Source organism: Sciurus vulgaris (genome assembly GCF_902686455.1).
Source record: "Sciurus vulgaris genome assembly, chromosome: 1".
Classification (NCBI taxonomy): Eukaryota; Metazoa; Chordata; class Mammalia; order Rodentia; family Sciuridae; genus Sciurus; species Sciurus vulgaris.
Genome location: NC_136461.1, coordinates 65,135,861 through 65,156,078, shown reverse-complemented (window position 1 = coordinate 65,156,078; position 20,218 = coordinate 65,135,861). Strand labels below are relative to the sequence as shown.

General features: G+C 37.8%; 1 protein-coding gene and 1 pseudogene across 4 annotated transcripts in view; both read right to left on the bottom strand.

Moving 5' to 3' along the window:
- The window catches only part of AK5 (adenylate kinase 5), a 265,354-nt gene that overhangs the window by 190,011 nt on the left and 55,125 nt on the right, over positions 1 to 20,218 (bottom strand). For all 3 annotated transcript variants that reach the window (XM_079129025.1, XM_079129024.1, XM_079129023.1), the window contains exon 6: positions 20,002 to 20,193. In XM_079129025.1, coding sequence (XP_078985151.1) covers positions 20,002 to 20,193 — 192 coding nt within the window. The remainder of the gene's footprint in view (positions 1 to 20,001; positions 20,194 to 20,218) is intronic.
- LOC306655488 (small ribosomal subunit protein uS2-like) lies at positions 11,603 to 13,018 on the bottom strand (annotated as a pseudogene). The gene has a single exon. The product of its transcript is annotated as a small ribosomal subunit protein uS2-like (transcript).

Genomic DNA, 20,218 nt, shown 5'->3' with positions numbered 1-20,218 from the left:
TCCTTCTGTTATTCTTGCATCTTCTGAATTTTGCTAAATCCCACTTGGTCACATTACCAAGCTAACACCGAGACTTTGCTAATATCCATCCCTTAGTCTATTAGTTCAATTCCTGGCTCTGACAATGTTGTTTAGTTTTGGACACATTTTGATGTCACTAATTCCTGGTAGACTTTATTGAGGAAGAAAAAGAAAACACTGACACTGAATTTGACAGTTGTTTGACATACCATGAAACCAAATAAACAACAGGAAGTAGAGCTGGTGAGCTGCCCGGGGAGAGATTTTACAAAGGGTTCAAATAAGCTCAGTATGCACTTTTCCCTTATGGAAAATATTTCAATGGTTTCCTGCAGAACTCACATTTCTGTGTTTTGTTTATTTGAACTGAATTCTCACATTTTTCACTTATTTGTACTGGCTGACTTACATTTTTTAAAAAAAATCTTCAATATATGCAGTTTTTGATAATTTTCATTCATTTTCCTCAGATTGTCCACAGAATATGTATTATAGCAGGAAAATTTGTAAAAAGTGATAAGTAAAAAGATAAGATTCTTAAGTTCACCTTCCAGGCATAACTAAACACATGAATTTTCCAGGCTAACATGTTAATTGTGCAAAAATTCCCTTTATTTAAGAGGATTTTCGAATATACGTAGATACATAGGTATACATATATATTAGTTCAAGGAAGTTTTTTTCTTCAGTAAAACATTGATTTTTATTTAAACCAATTATTATAGGTAATCTGAATTCATAAAAACAGACTTTTTCTTTCCTCTCACTCTGTTTTTTTTGGATGGGGATAGGAAATTTACTATTCAACTGGCAAATCACATTATTTGTGGTTAAAATTATAATTGTGTATGAGGTAAGAAAAAAATAATGCTCTGAAGCATGACTCATTTTAAAATGGAAAGAGCCAAGGATAGAAGGAATTCAAGATCAGAGGACTCTTTAAATAGGGCAAGGTTCTACTTGCAGTCAAAAAGAGAGCTTAATCTCTGTTTCCTTAATGTTTTCAAATGTTAGCTTTGTCCCTGGGATCTGAGTGTAAACTATCTGGGCTCAGGAGTTGTCTTGAATTTTTTCTGGACCCAAGAAGAGATCTGCAGAGGTTGTGTGACATGATGCTTATAGATATGGACTTTTGAACTCCCCAAGACAAGGGGATCAGAACTAATGAAAACTTCATCTGTGTGCTGTATAAGTGACTTACAAAGGACTCATACATGTTTTCTAATTTGAGCCTCATGCAAATTCTGTGAAGTAGAAACACTGGGTCATTACTAAGGAGACTTCTAGAGGGCAAATTACACAACTGATATTTTGCAAAAACATGCTCATGGTATCATTTTAAGATTAAAAATTTAAAAACAAAGTACAATATAATTTCAACTATCATATTGTCAAAATATCATGGAAAAACACTGCATGAAAACAGTCAAAATGTTAACAGTGTTTATTTTTGGGTTGCAGAATAATGGCAAATTTTTCATTTTTCCTCACACTCTTCTGCAATCCTCACCTCCAACACACACCCACACAGGAGCATGTGTGCATGAGCAAGCACACACACACACACACACACACACACACACACACACACAAGCTACCTTACTTATTTTAAGGAGGAAGCCTAACATTTTTACATAAAAAGAATTAGAAAGGGAGGTAAACAGACTTCATTTCTCCTCCTTTTGATAAATCTTGAAAGCTGCTCATCCTTCAGGCAGTTTCTTCTTGCCAATGTTGAGAAGTAAAATGATAGAAAATAACATGGCATGCATCTGCCAAGACAGATTTGTGGTTGACATTTCTTCTGAAAAAATGTCTCCATTAAAATAAGTAGCTGTTAGTGTTGCCTCTTGATTTAGTCACTTTGAAAAGTAATGGGTAAGTAGCTTTCAAAACCAGATTTTCAGGTTTCTCATGGAACTCAACACTTTGAATGGAACTTAGATGCAATTGAGCATGTGACAGAGGAATTTATCCCCAGGCACATGCCATCTTCCTAAAACATAACTGCGTGGTGTTGTCCAGCATTGTGAAGTACTCAATAAATGTAAGCTGTTACTTATTATTTAGCATATTTTGATTAGACTCATTTTTCTAAGTGTTCTGCATCGGGGGAATATAGACACCAATAACTACTGATACATTTATTTAGCTACCCATGTGATATAAATACTTTATCCATATTATTTCTAATCCTTAATTAATCTTGCGAATCAATTATCTCCATCCTCATTTTATAGATGAAGATACTTTAGTTTATAGATGTTTGGAATCTTGCTAGGATTCAAGCTCTGGTCTTTGTGACTACAAAGTCATCCCTGCCCCATCAATAATATCACATTACATTTTGTTTAGTGTCATATTTATCACTGAGTCCTTTGCAACATGGGGTTTCTTGGAATATATTAGAATTTGAGCTGGGTTTTAAATGACACAGGCATGAAAAATTATGAAACTGGCAGCCAGATCTAACATTCTTGCTGTCTACTGAAACCCTCTAAGGAAAGGGAGTGAAAGTAAAATTGGAAGAAGAAAGGAGAGAGAAAATCAGTATAAGGAGCCTTAAAAAAAAAAAAAAAAAAAAAAAAAAAGAAGCTTCTGAGGACTTCTACAGCAGGTGACAGGTTTGGCAACACTTCTTTTGATTGTTAAGCTATGTTCAATTTTCACAGTTCATTATTTCATAGGATCTGCAGAAACCACCTTCCTGAGATCTAAAAACTGTTACTGGAATATAGGAATCTTTCTCTTGTCAGAAATCCAACACAATGAAATAGGATGAGAAAGTACCCAGCGCATGTGGTTGCCATAGTACTGGTAATACCTGTGGCCAGTACAGGGGGCAACATCACCCAATCATTAAGAGCAGTAAAAATGGTGTCTGGTCAGTGCCTGCTCTGTGCTGGGTACTACGCTGGATGCTCTTACCCCCTTTCTCTCCAGTCCTCACCATCGACTTGAGATGTACTTTCCAGAGAGTAGAAATGAGGCCAAGAGTTCAGTAACTCATGCAAAGCCAAGAGCTGGTGAGTGGCCTACAGTGATCTCTCTGCTTCTGACTTCTGAGTTTTAATCCCTGGCCCTGTTTTTCTCCCTCAGTAGGTGGTGCTACTTTCACTTGACTGGTCATGTTCACTTTTGTTCTAGATTCTTATCATATGTCTCCAAAGTTAAGATGTGATTAGGATGTTGGGTTAAATTTACCTTTCACTCAATAAATGTATATTAAACACCTACTACATGCCAGGCAGTGTTCCAGGAGTTTGGGATATAATGGTAAAGAAATCAGTCAAAATACTTCCCCTCACCAGGCAAGGCAGTGCATGCTGGTAATGCCAACATCTCAGGAGGCTGAGGTAGGAAGATGGAAAGTTTGAGGACAGCCTCAGCAACTTAGCAAAACCCTGTCTCAAAATAAAAAATAAAAAGGTCTGGGATGTGGTTCAGGGGGTAAGTACTCTTTGGTTCCACCCCCAGTGCCATAATAATAATAATAATAATAATAATAATAAATTAATTTTAAAAACTTCTCCTCATGGAGTTTTTGTTTCAGTGACATTGTACAATATATCTTAAAATATATTTGAAATTTTCTTTATTTGAGGAGTTCTAATTAACCTTAGAGGAGAGTGGAATAAAAATATAATCAAAATTTCATGTGCAATTTGAGATTTAAATTTTGAACCAAGAGATCTAAGACTTAAAAGGAAAACAGAGCAAGTTTATGGCAAAATAAAGAATAGAAATCTTATAAAGGTATTGCCTAGGATCAAATGCAGAGAATATGTGAACAAAAGTTTTTAAGCTGAAACATCTTTTTTTGGCTTTGTGCTTTCTTCCCCTCTTAGGTTTTGGGTGTGTGTGCACACACTTACACAAACACACATATTTAATGAGGGTCATTATAGAGTTGACAATGCATTAATATGGTCTATTCATGTAATAAATATATACTGAAGGCAAATTAGTGGTCTCCAAGTCAGGTGCTGAAAATAAAATATCGAAGATGATAAAAAGAACTATAAAGAAGAAAGTAGAAAATGAAATTATATAGACAGTAAAATTTTAATAGCAAGAAAGAAGAATCATAAAGAAGTAGAATTACTATATAAAATAGCATAATGGCCTTGGGATCAAAATGGGGAGTCAAGGGAGCTCAGAGGTGGGGCGTCTGTTCTGATTAGTGTGGCTTCCCTTATACGATGGTTCCACTAGTCAAGGCAGAGCAGTAGGGTGAATCAGGACATTGGGGAGATGGCAGGACTTGGGCAAGCGGTTCCTAGCTCAAGAGAACACCATCTTTGTACAATTGCAAGTAACAGAAGAAAATGTGAGAAAACTGCAATTTCCTATGTTTCTCCTCTGACAATTCAAATTGCAGCTATCATTTCACCAAATACAGAGTAGAGCAGAACCATTATAGTGATACCTACTCAAGCAATTTTAGAAAATCGATTGGTTGATACTGTTAAATTTCAGGGTTTGGGGAATTCAGATTGCATTGATGAAATGAATAAGAAATCAGAACTGGCATATGAACACTGTTCATATGACCAGAAGAATTTTACCTGAAGTCCTACAAGATCTTTTGAGACAGGTTTTAATTGGAAATTGCTGCTTATTAATGATTCAGTTGTAAGGGATCATATCATCTTTTTGAATTTCTAACCAAATTAATTCTTCATGAACATACAAACTCTAAAGACTTGGTGGAAAGACTAAAAATAAACATTATCAAGTATATACCAAGTGATGGTGATGTCTATGTTTAGATTTTTAAACAGGAGTTTCAGAATAACCAGGAAAAAAAATCATCTCCATGATGCACAACACTTTTGATATTTTCAGGTAAAAAACAAAATTTTCTTTACCCCTCACTAATCCATTATTTTTATTTTTCCTCCTTGATCCTGAATTTGACAGCAATTGTGGAAATTGTTTGAAGCAACACTGTTATTTTCTGAGAAATCTTTCATGGTTGCTGACACCTTCAAGTAACCTGTGAACTGCCATCACTTAGAGGCCAGACTATAGGAAAAAGCATGAATTTTTGAAAGCCTAAATATAAAACATTACTGACAAACTATGTATTCAGTCCAAATGAATGGAGTCAAAACAAGTTCTTGTTCACTCTCAGAATGAATTCATTCAGTGTGTGTGTTAGTTCAACACACACATACACTGCACACCTGCCCTTGGGTTGGCTGCACTGGAACTGCTCACAGATTGCTTAAGAGGACAGCCTACTGCCATTCTACAGAACCTTCTTAAATCCAGAGTTATTTTGGCTCTGAAAGTAAAAAATCAACGGTTTCATTAATCTTTGAGTCTGTCATAGCTGGGAATCTAAAATAATTGCCTACAAAGACATTGATCAATGAGAATATTCTCAAGGTTATTTTATGCTGTATTATATTAAATTCCTTAATTAAGGAGAAGAGGAAATCAACAAGAAATTAGAATAGTTAAGATAAAACGACTTTCTTTCCCACCCTTTGCCTGGCTGCTCATTCCTCAATTCTGTCTTTTCCAAACCCCTATTCCCATTTCCACTCCTGTGCTTGGTAAGGACTAAGACTCTTCACTCAGAAAATTCTGGTGCCTAATTACTTCTTTGAGTATGTGGAGGAGCCTCCGTCCTGTGTGTTCTGAGTTCACCCAGCCCCCTGGAGTTGTCAAGGGGAGGAAAGGTGCAGTTTACCGGACCTCGCAGCCCTCCGCACATCCCTCTATCATTAGCCCTCTCCTCCCCTTCTGCGCAGCCTCCTTCAGAGCAGGGGCGTGTCCACACATCTGCCTGTGTTCCCGCTGATAGCTCAGGTTAAGTTAGGGGGAAGCACCTTCAGAGCCTACGCTAGAGTGCACCAGGGAGGTAAAGTGACAGATGAGGCAAGCCAGTCCTAGAGCAGGAAAAAACAGCAGATGGCTTCTGAAGCTTGAGGCAGGGAAGACCAGGTAAAAGGAGCAGAGTGAGACATGGGGTGGGTGAGCAGAATCAGGTGTGTGGTTTACGATTTATTCCAGGAAGGACAGAAAGCTCCTGTCTTTACCTGAAATAAGGAATCTTAGAAGAAACTCCTGGCATATATGAGACACCAAGTAATTTTAATACCTATCTTACAGGATTGAGTGATTGAAAGAGGTGAACAAGTATAAAGTAACACAGCATTTGATAAGAGTATGCCAGTTTTTCTCCACTTCTAGAATTAAATTTCTTACTTTGTAATAATAGTTACATATGTCAAAGTAAATAAAAATGGAGACCAGGCCTGAAGAATCCCTGAACAAAGCCAGTTAAACTTCATCAGTGATGTCAACTCTGCTTGATTTGCAAATATGTGAAACATAACTTAGACTATTTCTTATAAATGTCTACATTAAAGAAAAAAATGAAACTGAAGCCTAACAGTCAGCCTGTAATCACAGCAGCTCAGGAGGCTAAGGTAGAAGGATTGTGAGTTCAAGGTCAGCCTTAGCAACTTAGCGAGACTCCAAGCAACTCAGAGAGACCCTTTCTCAAAATAAAATATAAAAAGGGCTGGGAATGTGGCTTAGTGGCTAAATACCCCTGGGTTTGATCCCTGGTTAAAAAAAAAGACTAACAGTCAAAGGCTCCCAACCAACTTATATAACTAGGAACTAACTCTCCAGCAGGATAGACTCAATAAGGCAACTGTGAACCTCTAACCAACCTGTAACCAATTAAATATTTTCTTGCTTTATTTCCATGTTTGCCCTACAAAGAGCTTTCCCCCTTAGGATTCCTCACTGAAACCCCCAAACTGTTTCTGGTTTGGAGTTCTCTAATTCGTGATTTACTGTTTGCTCAAGTATACTCAGTAACATCTTGCAGGTCACATTAACGTGGCATTCTCAGTATCTTTTCTGACAGCTTTGAGAGGTGGGTTTAACTCCGCTAAGACACAATTTCTGGCGCAGTCCCTGGTTATTGACTCTGAGACAGGACCCACTTCAAACCTCAGCTCTCTTACTTACTGGCTGTGGGACTTTTGGCATGCTCCTGAACCTCTCTGATTTTCTGTTTCTTCACTAACTTTCAAGGACTACTGTGAGAATTAGGTATAAAGTGAGTAAAGACCCTTGCATATTAAAGGGGTTTTCTGAAAAGCAGCTATCATTATCTCTTTATGAGACATAATCTCTATTTTAACTGTTTCTGGTAGAATTATTTGCAAATGTGATTCAGTAGGTCTTTTTAAACAGAAAAGTCAGGACTTTTTTTTTTTAAACCTTGCAGTGATTATTGTGGGTTAGCTCACGCAACATTTACTCTAGCTTCTTTTGTTTTTGCTTTCTTCTGTGTCAGAAACTGCAAAGTGAAATACAGATGTCCTTGACTTACGATGGGGTTACATTCTGATAATCCATAAGTTGAAAATATGTCAGATGAATTTAATATAGTCAGTCCTCTACATCCACGATTTTGTGTCCACATGTTCAACCAACCATGGATTGAAATTATTTGAAAAAAAATTGTGCCTGTACTGAATATGTACAGACCTTTGTCTTCCCATTGTTCCCTAAAAAATTTAGTACAACTACTACTTACATGATATTTACATTGTATCAGGTATTATAAGTAATACTGAGGTGACTTAAAGTATACAGGAAGGTGTCTGTAGGTGGTAAGTAAATACTATGTCACTTGATGCAAGGAACTTGAGCATCTACAGATTTGATAGCCTTAGAGTCTATCACTGAGGAATGACTGTATGCTAACCTACTGAATACAATGGCTTAGCAGTCCAGCATACTGCAGAACACAGGTTATTTACCCTCAAGATCATGTTGCTGACTGGGATCTTGGGGCTGAGTGTCACTACCCAGCGACACATGAGGGTATTGTGCCACATATGGGTAGTTAGGAAAAGATCAAAATTCTAGATTGGAGTCACTATTTTTCCTGAAGGTACATCACTTTTCACACCATCATAAAGTAAAAAAAAAAAAAAAAATGTAAATCCTATCATTGTAATTTGAGGACCATCAATAATATTCCTTCTCTTAAAGGCTAGGGAGAACATATCACCCTATTCTGATCAATAAGAATAAAGTGTGAGTCAGTGAGGGAGGAAGAGGGAGAGAGTTTTTGCTTTCCTCATAAAGCTATTACAGCTGTGGCTTATTATCCCTTTGTTCTAAACACCTTTGTCTTGTGTGGAAGGTGGGCTTGATGATGACAGCTTCAACAGCTATTCTGTCATAATGAGAAAACATCAAAGATGGTAGAACAGAAAGATAGGAGGTTGGATCCCTGATAATACCTTTTCGTCAGGGAATCAGTCCTGGATTATCCATCCTTATACTTATTTTGACACAAATGAAATGAACAGCCATAGCTGTGACTTGTATTGAAACACATCACAACAACTATAAACCTTTTATTTCTGGTGATAATTGATTACTCTATAGTACTTTAATGGAATATGTCTTCACAATTATAAGTTGTGTTGGCCTGTCTGTCATGAAAATATATGGTTCCAGACAATGTTTGACTTTATTCATTAATATTTTCACCCAATGAATTATTTTGAAATAACCATTTATGGAAAGAATAATTGGTGAGTCAACTAACTCTGCTGTTAGTAATGTCACTTTACAGTGCTTTAGCTTGTCAGATTTCCCCCTCCCCTACCCCCTTACTCACGGTTTTGCTTTCCATAGTTTCAGTGACCCACAGTGAATCACAACCAATAATATAAAATGAAACTTCCAGGCTTAAGCAATTCATAAGTTTCAAAGCATGCCCTTCTGAAAATGTGATGAGATTTCACATCATCTCACGCCTCCCTACCTGGGACATGAACTGCCCTTCGTCCATCATATCCATGCTATCTGTCCCTAAGTCACATGGTGGCTATCTCCAGTATCACAGACCTGCTGTTCAAGTAATCTTTATTTTACTTAATAATGGCCCTAAAGTACAAGAATATTGACTCTAGCAATTTTATTAGAGCATATTGCTATACTTGTCTATTTTTAAAATTAGTTTTTGCTGTTAATCTCTTACTATACCTAGTTTATAAATTAAACTTTATCCTGGGTATGTAAGTATGGAAAAAACATAGTATACATAGGGTTCAGCGCTATCTGGGGTTTCAGGCATCCACTGGGGTCTAACCACACATCCCCGGCAGATTAGGGGACTACTGTATATTACTTTTCATTTCCTGTCCCCTTTCCTTTCAGCTCTACCATGAACACTATTCAAATGGGAAATCCAAGTGGTTAAATTTATAAAATTTACATTACACCTTGTATGCAGGTGATTAAAGAGTGCTATTTTTCCTCAGAGCACTATCTCAGTTTACTGCCATGTTTACAATGGACTCTCGAGGTTGTGGATCCTACCTTTCTGAGAAGTAAAACCTTGTCATCATTGCGATTTGGGCCCTTCTTGCTTCCTCTAGGTGCTGTTTACACACAGCTACAAGCTTAATATTTCTAGTTATGTCAGTCCTTTGCTTTGAGGTTTTCAAACTGGCTTCTGCCCAGGGAGCAACCTTCCTCCTCAGACTAGCTCTTTAGCACCTTCCCAGTTGGGTCCCAGGGTACCTGTTCCCTTCGATTCCAATTCTCACTCTATGTTGAGCACCCTGTGTCCTGGGTCTGGTTATGATGCCCTTCTTCCCTGTTTCTGGATTCTACCCCTTCTTGCCTCTCAAGGGCATTGCCCTCATCTTTCCAGGAGGGATGCTCCCCTGCCCTGATTCTTGGGGCCTGTTCCTCCTCTGTGTGGTGCATGTGCCCTTTCCTGTGCTGCTGGAGTTGTTTATGTCTGTCATCTGTACACCTACAGTACAAGATCCATGAAGGCAGGATGTGACTCTGCCTTGTCCCTGTGTTCCCTATAGGGACTGAGGAAGGAAAGCGTGATTGGCATGTTGACGGATAGTTGTTGAATAAAAGAAGGCTCACTGTGGATGAAAAGGACACCATGAACACACAGGCTTTCAATAAAATTGAATGAGTGACTAAGAAAGGACCATCATAATGGGAAGATGAGCTAACTACATGATTCAAAATAGAGAAGGACAATGTTTTTCCTGCTGCAGAATTGGAGCCAGGGTTTTATATCAGGCTGGTAGAACTGAGCAGGGTAAGAAAAAGAATGGCATAACAGATAAACAGAAATACAAAGCTCAGTTTTTGGCATTTGTGATAAAACTTCCTTGCTTGTTATGCATGCTTGAATTAATCAATTTTATGAATTATCTTGATTATTTTACATTTATTATCTAGTAAAAATTACTTTTTAGAAAAGATCTCTCAATGTAATTTAGCAATAGAATTAATTTTCTCATTTATTCTTTTCTGAAAAGATGAAATCAAGAGATTACAGCCAAACAGAGATGCCTATCAGAGATAAATGCCTGGGGAAGCATTGAGGAGAAGCTTCTCTCCAAGATCCAGTGTCCTGTGCTAATCCTGTGCTAAGGAGGAGAAAACACAGCAGTGGGTTATAGGTGTAGCCTCTGGATCAGCAGCCTGGGGCTGGGATGAGATTCCCTGCTTTTTGTGGGATCCCAGGCAAGCTATACTTGCATGCACTTTAGCCTCCTCCTTTACAAAATGAAGATGATGCTAATACCTGCCTTATGGAGATTTGGTGCAAAATAATGAGTTACCATGAAGCATTTGGAACAGTACCAGGCACATCTTAGCTATTGTTTCTTTTTCTTTTCTCTTTTTTTGGTACCTGGGATTGAACTCAGGGGCACTTGACCATGAGCCACATTCCTAGCATATTTTGTATTTTTATTTAGAGACAGGGTCTCAGTGAGTTGCTTAGTGCCTCACTTTTTGCTGAGGCTGGCTTTGAACTCATGATCCTCCTGTGTCAGTCTCTGGGATTACAGGCATGCACCACTGTGCTCACATAGCTATTGTTTCTTAAAGCATTGTCTACTCACATTCTTTTCTTGAATTTTCCTGCCTAGTAAACCTTAAAAGGCCATTCTTTTGTTTTCTTTCTTTTTTTATTTGTGGGGAGGAGGTTCACTTAAATTACAGTGTCATCTTGCTTTAAAGATATTGGGCAATTTCAATTAATTTAGCTTTCAATATGAAAAAAATTTAATAAGATACTTTTTCAAAAATATTTTCTTACTCATGTTCCCATTAAGGCTCACTATACATTTTAAAGTAAATAAAGACCTAGTTCTAGGAGTCTGGAATGTTCATTGACACTATTGCCAAAGTTATTGTTCTGATTATGGTGTTTCCTGGAGAACCAACTAGCTGAATAATGTGTGTGTGAAGGTTTTTGTGTTTTCCTGTCAGAATCTATAGGATTTAATGAGAGTTTAAAGGAAGCTGTCAGTATGACTTGATATTTAGCTACCAACTATTTACCAATCTATTTTTTTAAATAAAAAAATTTGCAGGGCTGGGGATGTAGCTCAGTTGGTAGAGTGCTTACCTCACAAATACAAGGCCCTGGGTTCACTCCCTAGCATTGCAAAAAAAAAAAAAAAAAAAAAAAAAAAAAAAAAAAAATTTGCAAAGATCAGCTGTTGTCAACCAGTTGTCAACCAGTTCCACAGAAATACATAAGCCTTACTTAACTCAAGTACTGTTTTTATATAGACCTGTCAATATCAGTTCTTGGCCCTGGAATTTTTTTTTTTTTCCTTTTTGTTGGTACTGGGGATTGAAACTAGGATGCTTTATCATTGAGATATATCCCCAGCCCTTTTTACTTTTTATTCTGACAGAGTCTTGCTAAGTTGCCCAGGTTGGCCTTGAACTTGTGATCCTCCTGCCTCAGTCTCCCCAGTCACTATGAGATTATAGGCATGTGCCACTGCACAAGGAGAACTGGAATTTTCTTTTTTTTTTTTTTTAATTTTTTTAGTTGTAGATGGACACAATACCTTTATTTTATTTATTTTTATGTGGTGCTAAAGATCAACCCAGTGCCTTATGCATGCTGGGCAAGTGCTCTACCACTGAGCCACAATTGCAGCTCCAGAACTGGAATTTTCTTTTCTGCCTTTTTGTTTGTTTGTTTGTTTGTTTGTTTTAGAAACTGGTGTTTATTTTCTGTAACCTTATTTCCATTTTGCTTAACAAGTGTCTGCAGAACAGCTTGAGACCACTCAGTGGTTGATCCTACCCACTCAGTAGTCTGAGCAGTAGGAGCTGCAGACCAGTCTTCAGTGGCCAGCTGGGCATTCAGTCTTCAGCAGGGAACTGCTGGATAGGTACAGAGGGCACCTGCACACCTTCAGACCAGTCTGCAACCTCAGATTGAGTAGCAGTGAGTTCAGGAGTTGGAGCAGTTCATTTACCCTGAAATTCCTCCTTGGTCACAGCTTTTTCAGCAGCAGTCTGCTCTTCCTTTTCAATCTCTTCAGAATCTCTGCAGAAGTAGAGATCAGGCATGACCTCCCATGGGTGTTCATGGGAATTGGCGCCACACGTGTGCAGAACTTCTCGGGCCAGCATCCACCACATCAGATCCTCAGAATGAGCTCCCATATTGTTGCACGAAATGGAAGTGTCCACATAGCACAGAGGAGAGTCTGTTACACAGAGCAATGTGGGCAGATTGACATAAGATGCTTCTGTAAGAGGCTGGTGGTCAGCCCTGGGATCAGTAACCACCAGAAGACATGGCTCCCTGAAGGCTGCCTGGATATGGTTAGTGAAGGTTGCAGGAGTGAAGCAGCCAGCAATAGGAGTGGCTCCGGTGGCAGCAGCAAACTTCAGCACAACCCGCTGGCCAGTATTCCTAGAGGATATGACACTGACATCAGCAGGGTTTTCGATGGCAGCAATGGCGCGAGTTGCCAGCAGAAGCTTCTCCCAGGTCCTCTTCAGATTTATGATGCATATGCCATCGCTTTTCCTTTTGTAAATACATTATTCCATCTGGAAATCAAGGTTGGTGCCACCTAAGTGAGTTCCTGCTGCAAGGAATTTGAGGACATTCTCTTCCCTTCATTTGCAGGACATCAAGAACTCTGGACATTGTGACAGTTTCCCTTTAAGTTATGACAGGAATCAAGAACAATGCCACAACCCCGTATGGACCCCTCCCTGGGTAGCACGGAAAGCTGGAATTTTTTTAGTGCGTATCATCCTAATGTGTTCATTTGAATATTAACTTGTTTTTGTCTAGATGATTTATTTCACAGTTATCATGTAAGGGCTTTGCCTCATACTTAAGATAATTAAGAGATTGATCATGAGACTTTTGGACTTGATTTCATGAGGGTCTGTAGTAGGAAAATGAACAAAAAAACATTTTACATCCTTCCAGAACAGGGACTATGTTCATTCTTCAAGCTCTCCTTATCGCGCCTGTACCAAACACCACAAGAACTCTGTGCTTGTTGGCGCGCCAGCTCTTACCCTCAGAGCTGACAACAGGGGTGCGTCCATTTCCCATTTCAATTTCCAACTTTGAAAGGAGATGCGTTCACTGAGTCATCTGGTTTGCTCTCTGCCTGCTGAGTGTGAATATGGCTGCTACTGAGTGAGCTTGGGAACGGAAAAGTTGTGAGTCAGGACGTTTGCTGGTTTCTGAGACCGAATGCCAGAATGAGCTATAAATATGTTCTCTGCTTGTTCTGTTTGGATGCTGTTTAGGAACTAGCATGATGTGCCTCCCAGGACTGTGGATGTACTTTGCTGTATGTGGGTTGGCACTGGGTGTGCCAAGGGCTTTATTTCTCAGCATTTTTATTTTCCTTCCTATGTAAAAGATCAGAGAACGAAACTGGCATCGTAGTATTTTAGTTTCTAGAGCCCACAATAATGACAGTTTATGAAAGTAATCGGATTTGACTTTCAATTTACTTCTGGATTATTTAAAACTGGGATTAAAATGTGAATAAGTGAATTAAAGAGGTAGTGCCAAGCAACGCCTGGAGCTGTTACCCTCCTGAAGTGAACGACAGTACTTTTCTGAGGGCAGCATCCTCTCCCCAGCCCTGTACACTGAAGGATTTGATAAATTTCTGTTGCCTGGACAAGGCAGTTCCTTACAATCTGCTGTTTATTCAAGTCAAAACCAGATCTTTCTCTTATTACTTCAGGGCTTCCAATATTGAGGTTCTATCAGTACCAGGTGTCATGCCAGAAAATACTGTTTACTTAATTTAAAAATATTCTGGGCAACTGGAAAACATTGAGAGGACCAAATGTCTAGGTGCACATGTACACAATCATCTTCCAAGTATCTTCCAGAATACCTCCATGGTCTATCCTATCAACCTTTGAAGACTCCTCCTTGACTCTTTTCTTAGTTACTAAGTCCAATGAATAGGAATTAGTGGGAGACTTCGGTTATGTGACCCTGGATGTTTAAAACAGGATAAAACAAGTGGTACTGCTTAAAGTGAACAGCTTCACTGTTAGTTACACATTGAAAATTCACCAACCTCTTACCTATTGAGAGGCAGCAACGAAAATTTCTTCCTAGTAATTTTAGGGAGTTGGACTTGTTTGAGCAAGCCGTTATCAAGTTTTTTTTTTTTTTTTTTCCTTTCTTAAATTTAGATAGCTCCTGAGGCTGAGGCAGGAGGATTGCAAGTTTGAGGCTAGACTCAACAACTTAGCAAGGCTCTATCTCAAAATTTTAAAAAATAAATAAAAATAAAAACGGTTGGGGATGTAGCTCAGTGGTAAAGTGCCCCAGGGTTGTTCAATCCTGAGTACCAAAAGAAAAAAAAAAAACAAAAAACAGAAAACAAAACTTTAAGTAGCTCCTGACTCTCCTGAATGTTTATGCTATTTCAACTTATTTCTTCCTACGTTTTCTTTTTTCCCTCCCTTTCTTTTTTGTGTAGTGATACTCACGGAGGTGGTGATGACTAACCACTGACTGTGCACTGGGAGTTTAGGAATGAGTGTACTTGTATTTTAGATATTAGTGTGGATTCTTATGATACTTGAAATTAATTAACAAATAATTATTCAGCAGTTCTGTCTAAATTAACTTACTATCCTTGCTTATTTTTCTTTTGGGTAGGATAGGCTGATGGGATATGAATTAGTTTCAGTGGTAAATATGAAATTTTAAGGAAGTGATATGGGGAAAATTAAGAAATTGTTGCCAGTGGGATTTTCTGGGGCCCAGGGACAAGGTCTGGTGAATAAATGTAAGAGGTTTTCACAAGGATGTGTCCTCTATGTTATGGTTCCCAGCACCCAATGCTAGTTTCTGATGAAATGTTCCCTAAACCTCAGCAAAATTAGAAACATAAGGCAGATGTTGGTAGTTTTTGTAACAGCCAAACATTTGTTTAGTGACTATTTGGAGAAATACCATTTGTAATTTTGTGTGTGTGTTAGAAAAATTCCTTTTAAACATTTAAAAGGGATTTTTAAATTTAAAAATCCCTCTTAAAAAGAGTAGGTGGTTCTAGTCTCACTTTGTGAAACTAAAGAATCCAAATTCATCTTAACTCCATTTAAAAAAAATATTTTTCTCATCTATTAAATACTGAAATTAGGGAGTATGGGGCCTTGCAAAGCCCCCCCCTTTTTCACTTCTAAAGGAAAACTGTTGTTGGTGAATAAGAAACGATCTTGATTTCAATATTTTTCAGCCCAGGCCTCTCCTAACTGAAGAGCTCCAGCTGGTAAATGTGGGTATGAATTAGTGGGCCTCTCCATACATTTTATGACTATTGCTTACTTCTCATTTTAAGTTGACTTCTCTGCTTCCTCCCACAAAAAGTCCTGAAGGAAAATGACCATTTGCTTACTTCACAATCTGAAGTTAAATGTGGCTGTTCACTAAATCTAAGCCGCGTTAAGGAGCATTTGCTCAACACGCACAAGTGTGCAACCATTTCCCTTGGAGTGTGGCCTGTTTTTCAAGTTTAATGGAACATTCAATGGCACACGTCTCTGGATATATTTTGAAAAATAACATAGGCATTACATCTGGCCCTATCATTTTGCAGGCATTTTAAAGGACTCCTTTCTTTAAAAAATAAACAAAACTGCATTTATTTTTTAAAAAAATGCTTCAAGCTTACAAAGACTTGGGTTGGGGGTATGGCTCAGTGGGAGAAATTTGTAAAATGTGTGAGGCCCTGGGTTTGATGCCCAGCACCACAGAAACAAAACAACAACAAAAGACTTGCCCAAGGATGTCTAAAATAAAGACAAATTTTGTTTTAAAAAGTTTTTAAAAATAAAGATTAAAAATGACATTAAAATGGACATTTTTATAGAGGCTTTAAAAATTTCTATTAAATGGAAATTATTATTCAAGAATTTTGTAATTTCGTAAAGTTCAAATCCCCCAAAATATTATGAGGCACAGCTTACTTGGCAACACTAAATAGGTAACTTTCCTAGTTCCAGTAATACTCGAACTCCCATGAACAACATCTGACCAACTCACAGTATCCTTAATTATAAACATAAAACTATAAAAGATATGATGAGAAATTATATCCAATATGATTACAAGTTAAAAACAGCATATAAACATGTCAGAGAAGATTCTATGACGAATTCCCTAATACACCAGTTTATGATTTCATATTATTTAAATTCATGCTTGCACACCTGGCTGTATACAGAACATATAATGTAATAATAGAAATGAAGAGGTTCACGAGATGGGAATCATGTCAACAAGATATAGTATTCAGGCAACAGCATGTTTTTCCTGGCCATTATCATTAGATTTTCTCTTTAGTCAAGGGGATATTTTTGACACACACAAAAATTAGGGAAAATATTTCCAAAAAATAAAAAAAAAATTATCCTTTAGTCAAATCCATCAACAAATGCACAATCAATGATGAAGTAAAAAAAAAAAAGAATGAATTGACTAATGTCTGTTGGAATTAAAGTGCATTATTCAGACAGTCATTATATAGCTTGATTGCATCAGCAATATATAAATTAAAGAAAACACTGGACCGACTTTAAAATTGATTAACAAACACTTTTAAAGAAAAATAAATTTGGCATGAAGTTTTTAAAACCTAAATTATTAATGTTTGATTTTTTTTTCAATAATCTATTAGAGAAAAGGCAATAGAGTTCCCTCAAAGAATATAGAATTGTTAATGGTTATTATAGTTTTCAGAAGACAAGCATGAGACAGGGAAGGAACAGAGAGGAAGAAATGCATAAACTACAAAATAATATCAATAAATTACCCTTACAATGTTTCAAGCACCATTGTAAGCACTGACCATCCATTTACTCCTTGCAACCACATGAGCATAGGATCGATGATTGTGTCCATTTTACAGATAAGGCCTGTGAGTCACAGAGAAGATAAGCAACCTGCAGGAGTCTACACAGGTGGAAGGTGGTGCAGCTGGAATCTGAACCAGGAAATGAAGCTGCATGGTGCATCTTACACATTCTCTGCACTGCCACCCACTATCGTGTTACATGCATTCTCTCATTTCACCTCCACAGTGTTACCATGTAGGTAATATCTTCTACATTTCACAGCAAGTTTAGCACCTTGTGGGCATCATGAAATCATTAAATGGCAGTGAAGTTGAGATTGCAAGGGAGAGGGTTGAGACTCCAAAACTCTAGGAAGTCTAGTACCAACGTGAAGTCTCTCAGCTGGCTTAAAGACAGACATGGTCCCTGTGGTTCTTAAAAGGCTTGTTTGGAGATAAATGATTTCTCTTATTTTGGGTGGAGAGAATCCGTTCTTTTCACTAGAAGGATTTCTGGTCCTTAATACAGTGCATGACATATGTGAGGAAACCCTTGCACATTCTCACACTTAATAATTACTCTCTCCTAAGAACCCCACAGTCATTACACTAGATAACCTGTCATTCAGTATCTCTTTTCCCACAGACTGTAAGCTATGTTCACTCAGTGGGGGTGGTTTACTATGAGCTGGGCTACTCCAGGTGCTCAGAATACATCAGGGAATAAAAGGAAGATTTCTACCCTTTATTTATTTAGCTTTGCACACCTAGCATCTAGTGGAGTATCTCAGTCCTCAATTAACATTTACTAAATGAATAAATGAATCAATTAGGAGCAGCAGGTAGAAGCAAAGTAGGGCAATGGAGAGACTACAGGGAAAAGGAAATATTTGGGTGTAATCTATTAACTTACAGAGTTTTATTAAAATCTTAACATTCATGTGATTCATAGGATGATCATTTTTATATTTAACTCATTTTTAAAAGCAGTTCTATCAAATGCACTTCAATTCTGAAAGCGAACCATGATCCGGGTTCTAAACCAGACCATGTGTTTGAGGATGCAGGACTTGGTTCTTTGTCAGACTATTTTTCAAATTATATTCCCTAGAGCTTAGCCTGTATTTGCTGCTTTCCAAAAGGTGACTTTCCAAGGCAAGTCTTCTCCCAGTAATTAGAGGTGTTTATCTTAAAGCTCATTTGGTTTCAGCAGTGAGGTTACAGGCTGTCATCCACATTGTTATTGACTCCCTCAATTAGAGGCAATGGCATTTCACCTCCATGCAAAATATTAGTGAATTAACAATCCCCACTCTGCATTCATTTGGGAAATCTGCTCTGCTTGTGATGACGAACGTGACAAGCAGGGAGTAATCAGAAACACTCTGGTAATACCTTCAAGCCTTGCAAACATCAATTAAAACTCCGGCTTTTCAGACTGCAGTTGGGGTTTGGTCTACAGGGTAAATTTCTTTTTTTCATGATACAGTGCAGAAGTCAGTGCTGGTAATTGGTCACACACACACACACACACACACACACACACACACACACACACACACACAACCCAACCAAAAATAACCACAGAGACATTCACCTTGATTTTCCTAAATCTTTCCTATTACTCAATGTCTGTTTTAAACCAAAAAATGAACTCTGGCATTGTGAATATTTTCAGATCAAATTTACAACTCTTCAACATGACAATTTTGTCCCAACGAGCAAAATGTCATGAATATTTTGAGACTGCAAAAAGACCATTATTCAAATGTCATGACTGTGTCTTTCAGGTCTAAGGGCATCTTAGTCTAATGATGAGAGTTGTAAGGTCACAGGGGCTCTGTGGATGGGCTTCAGTAGATTTACTTAAATGTGGAAAATGTCTACATGCATTTTGTTGAGATGCATATGCACTGGTTTCAGTGACTTCTCTATGGTGGCTTGTCACCCCACTGGACCAGGGTCTTTGTTCTGGTGAGAAGGGGTCAGGGCTGAAAGGAGGGTCTGCTCTCATGTTGCTGCTGTGGTTTTGTGTCCTCCTGCATACAGAACTTCCTTTGGATTGCTTACAATCCTGTTTGTCTTCCTGTGATTTAATGCTTGAAGCTGATGTTGTGGGGAATCATCAATTGAGCTAAGCCCTTACTTCTAAAAACTGAATTAACTAATGATTCAGTATCATCTTTCCTTGGCCCATTGAATATCATTAACTACAAAATAAACTAAACATTTAGGAAAACATTGACTTTTGAATTGTATCTGTTAATATTTGCATTTGATAAATGAGCAGAAAGATTAATGTCTCCCATGTTAATATATGATCACTTTTTATGACAAATCAAATCCTCAGAAAACTTTTTTATGAAGTCAAAATCTCATTTCTTTATGTAGTACAATATAAGTTAACAAACCCAAACTTACAAATCCTAAACTATGCCAATTGTTGTTTGTAAGTCTTACCATTTTGTGAGGTTTTCAAAGACAAAAAGATATAAGAAGTTGGGCAAGTATTACTTAAAATCACCCCAATAATCATTTCAAAATACTCTTTTACTTGGGGAGAACAGAATTGTAGACAAGATTAAAATTTATCATCTTTCATAAAAATCAACTAAACTGAGTTTTAAAAAAACATTATGTCTTAATAAGGCAAATCAAGTGAAAATGATTGATTTTTTGATTGGTTTTGCACTTCACCAAAAACAGCACATTTTAGAGTAAAGAATTTCTACAGGAGAACATAGGTTAATTAGAAATCTGACGGTTCATTGTTATGTGGCTACAAGGAGCAGAACTAACTTACTGTCATGATGAGCCCCTTCTCCTGGAAGTATTTAACCAATGGAGCTGCATTCTGCTTGAAGTTCATTAGTCTTCTTTGGGTTGCTTTGAGATTGTCGTCAGGACGCCCCTGCTGTTCTGCACGCTTCAGTAATCTTTCCTTGAGCCTCTGGTTGGCACAAGCCAGGAAAACCACCAGGTCAGGGGTACAGATCTGTGGAGAGCATTGGACAAGCACA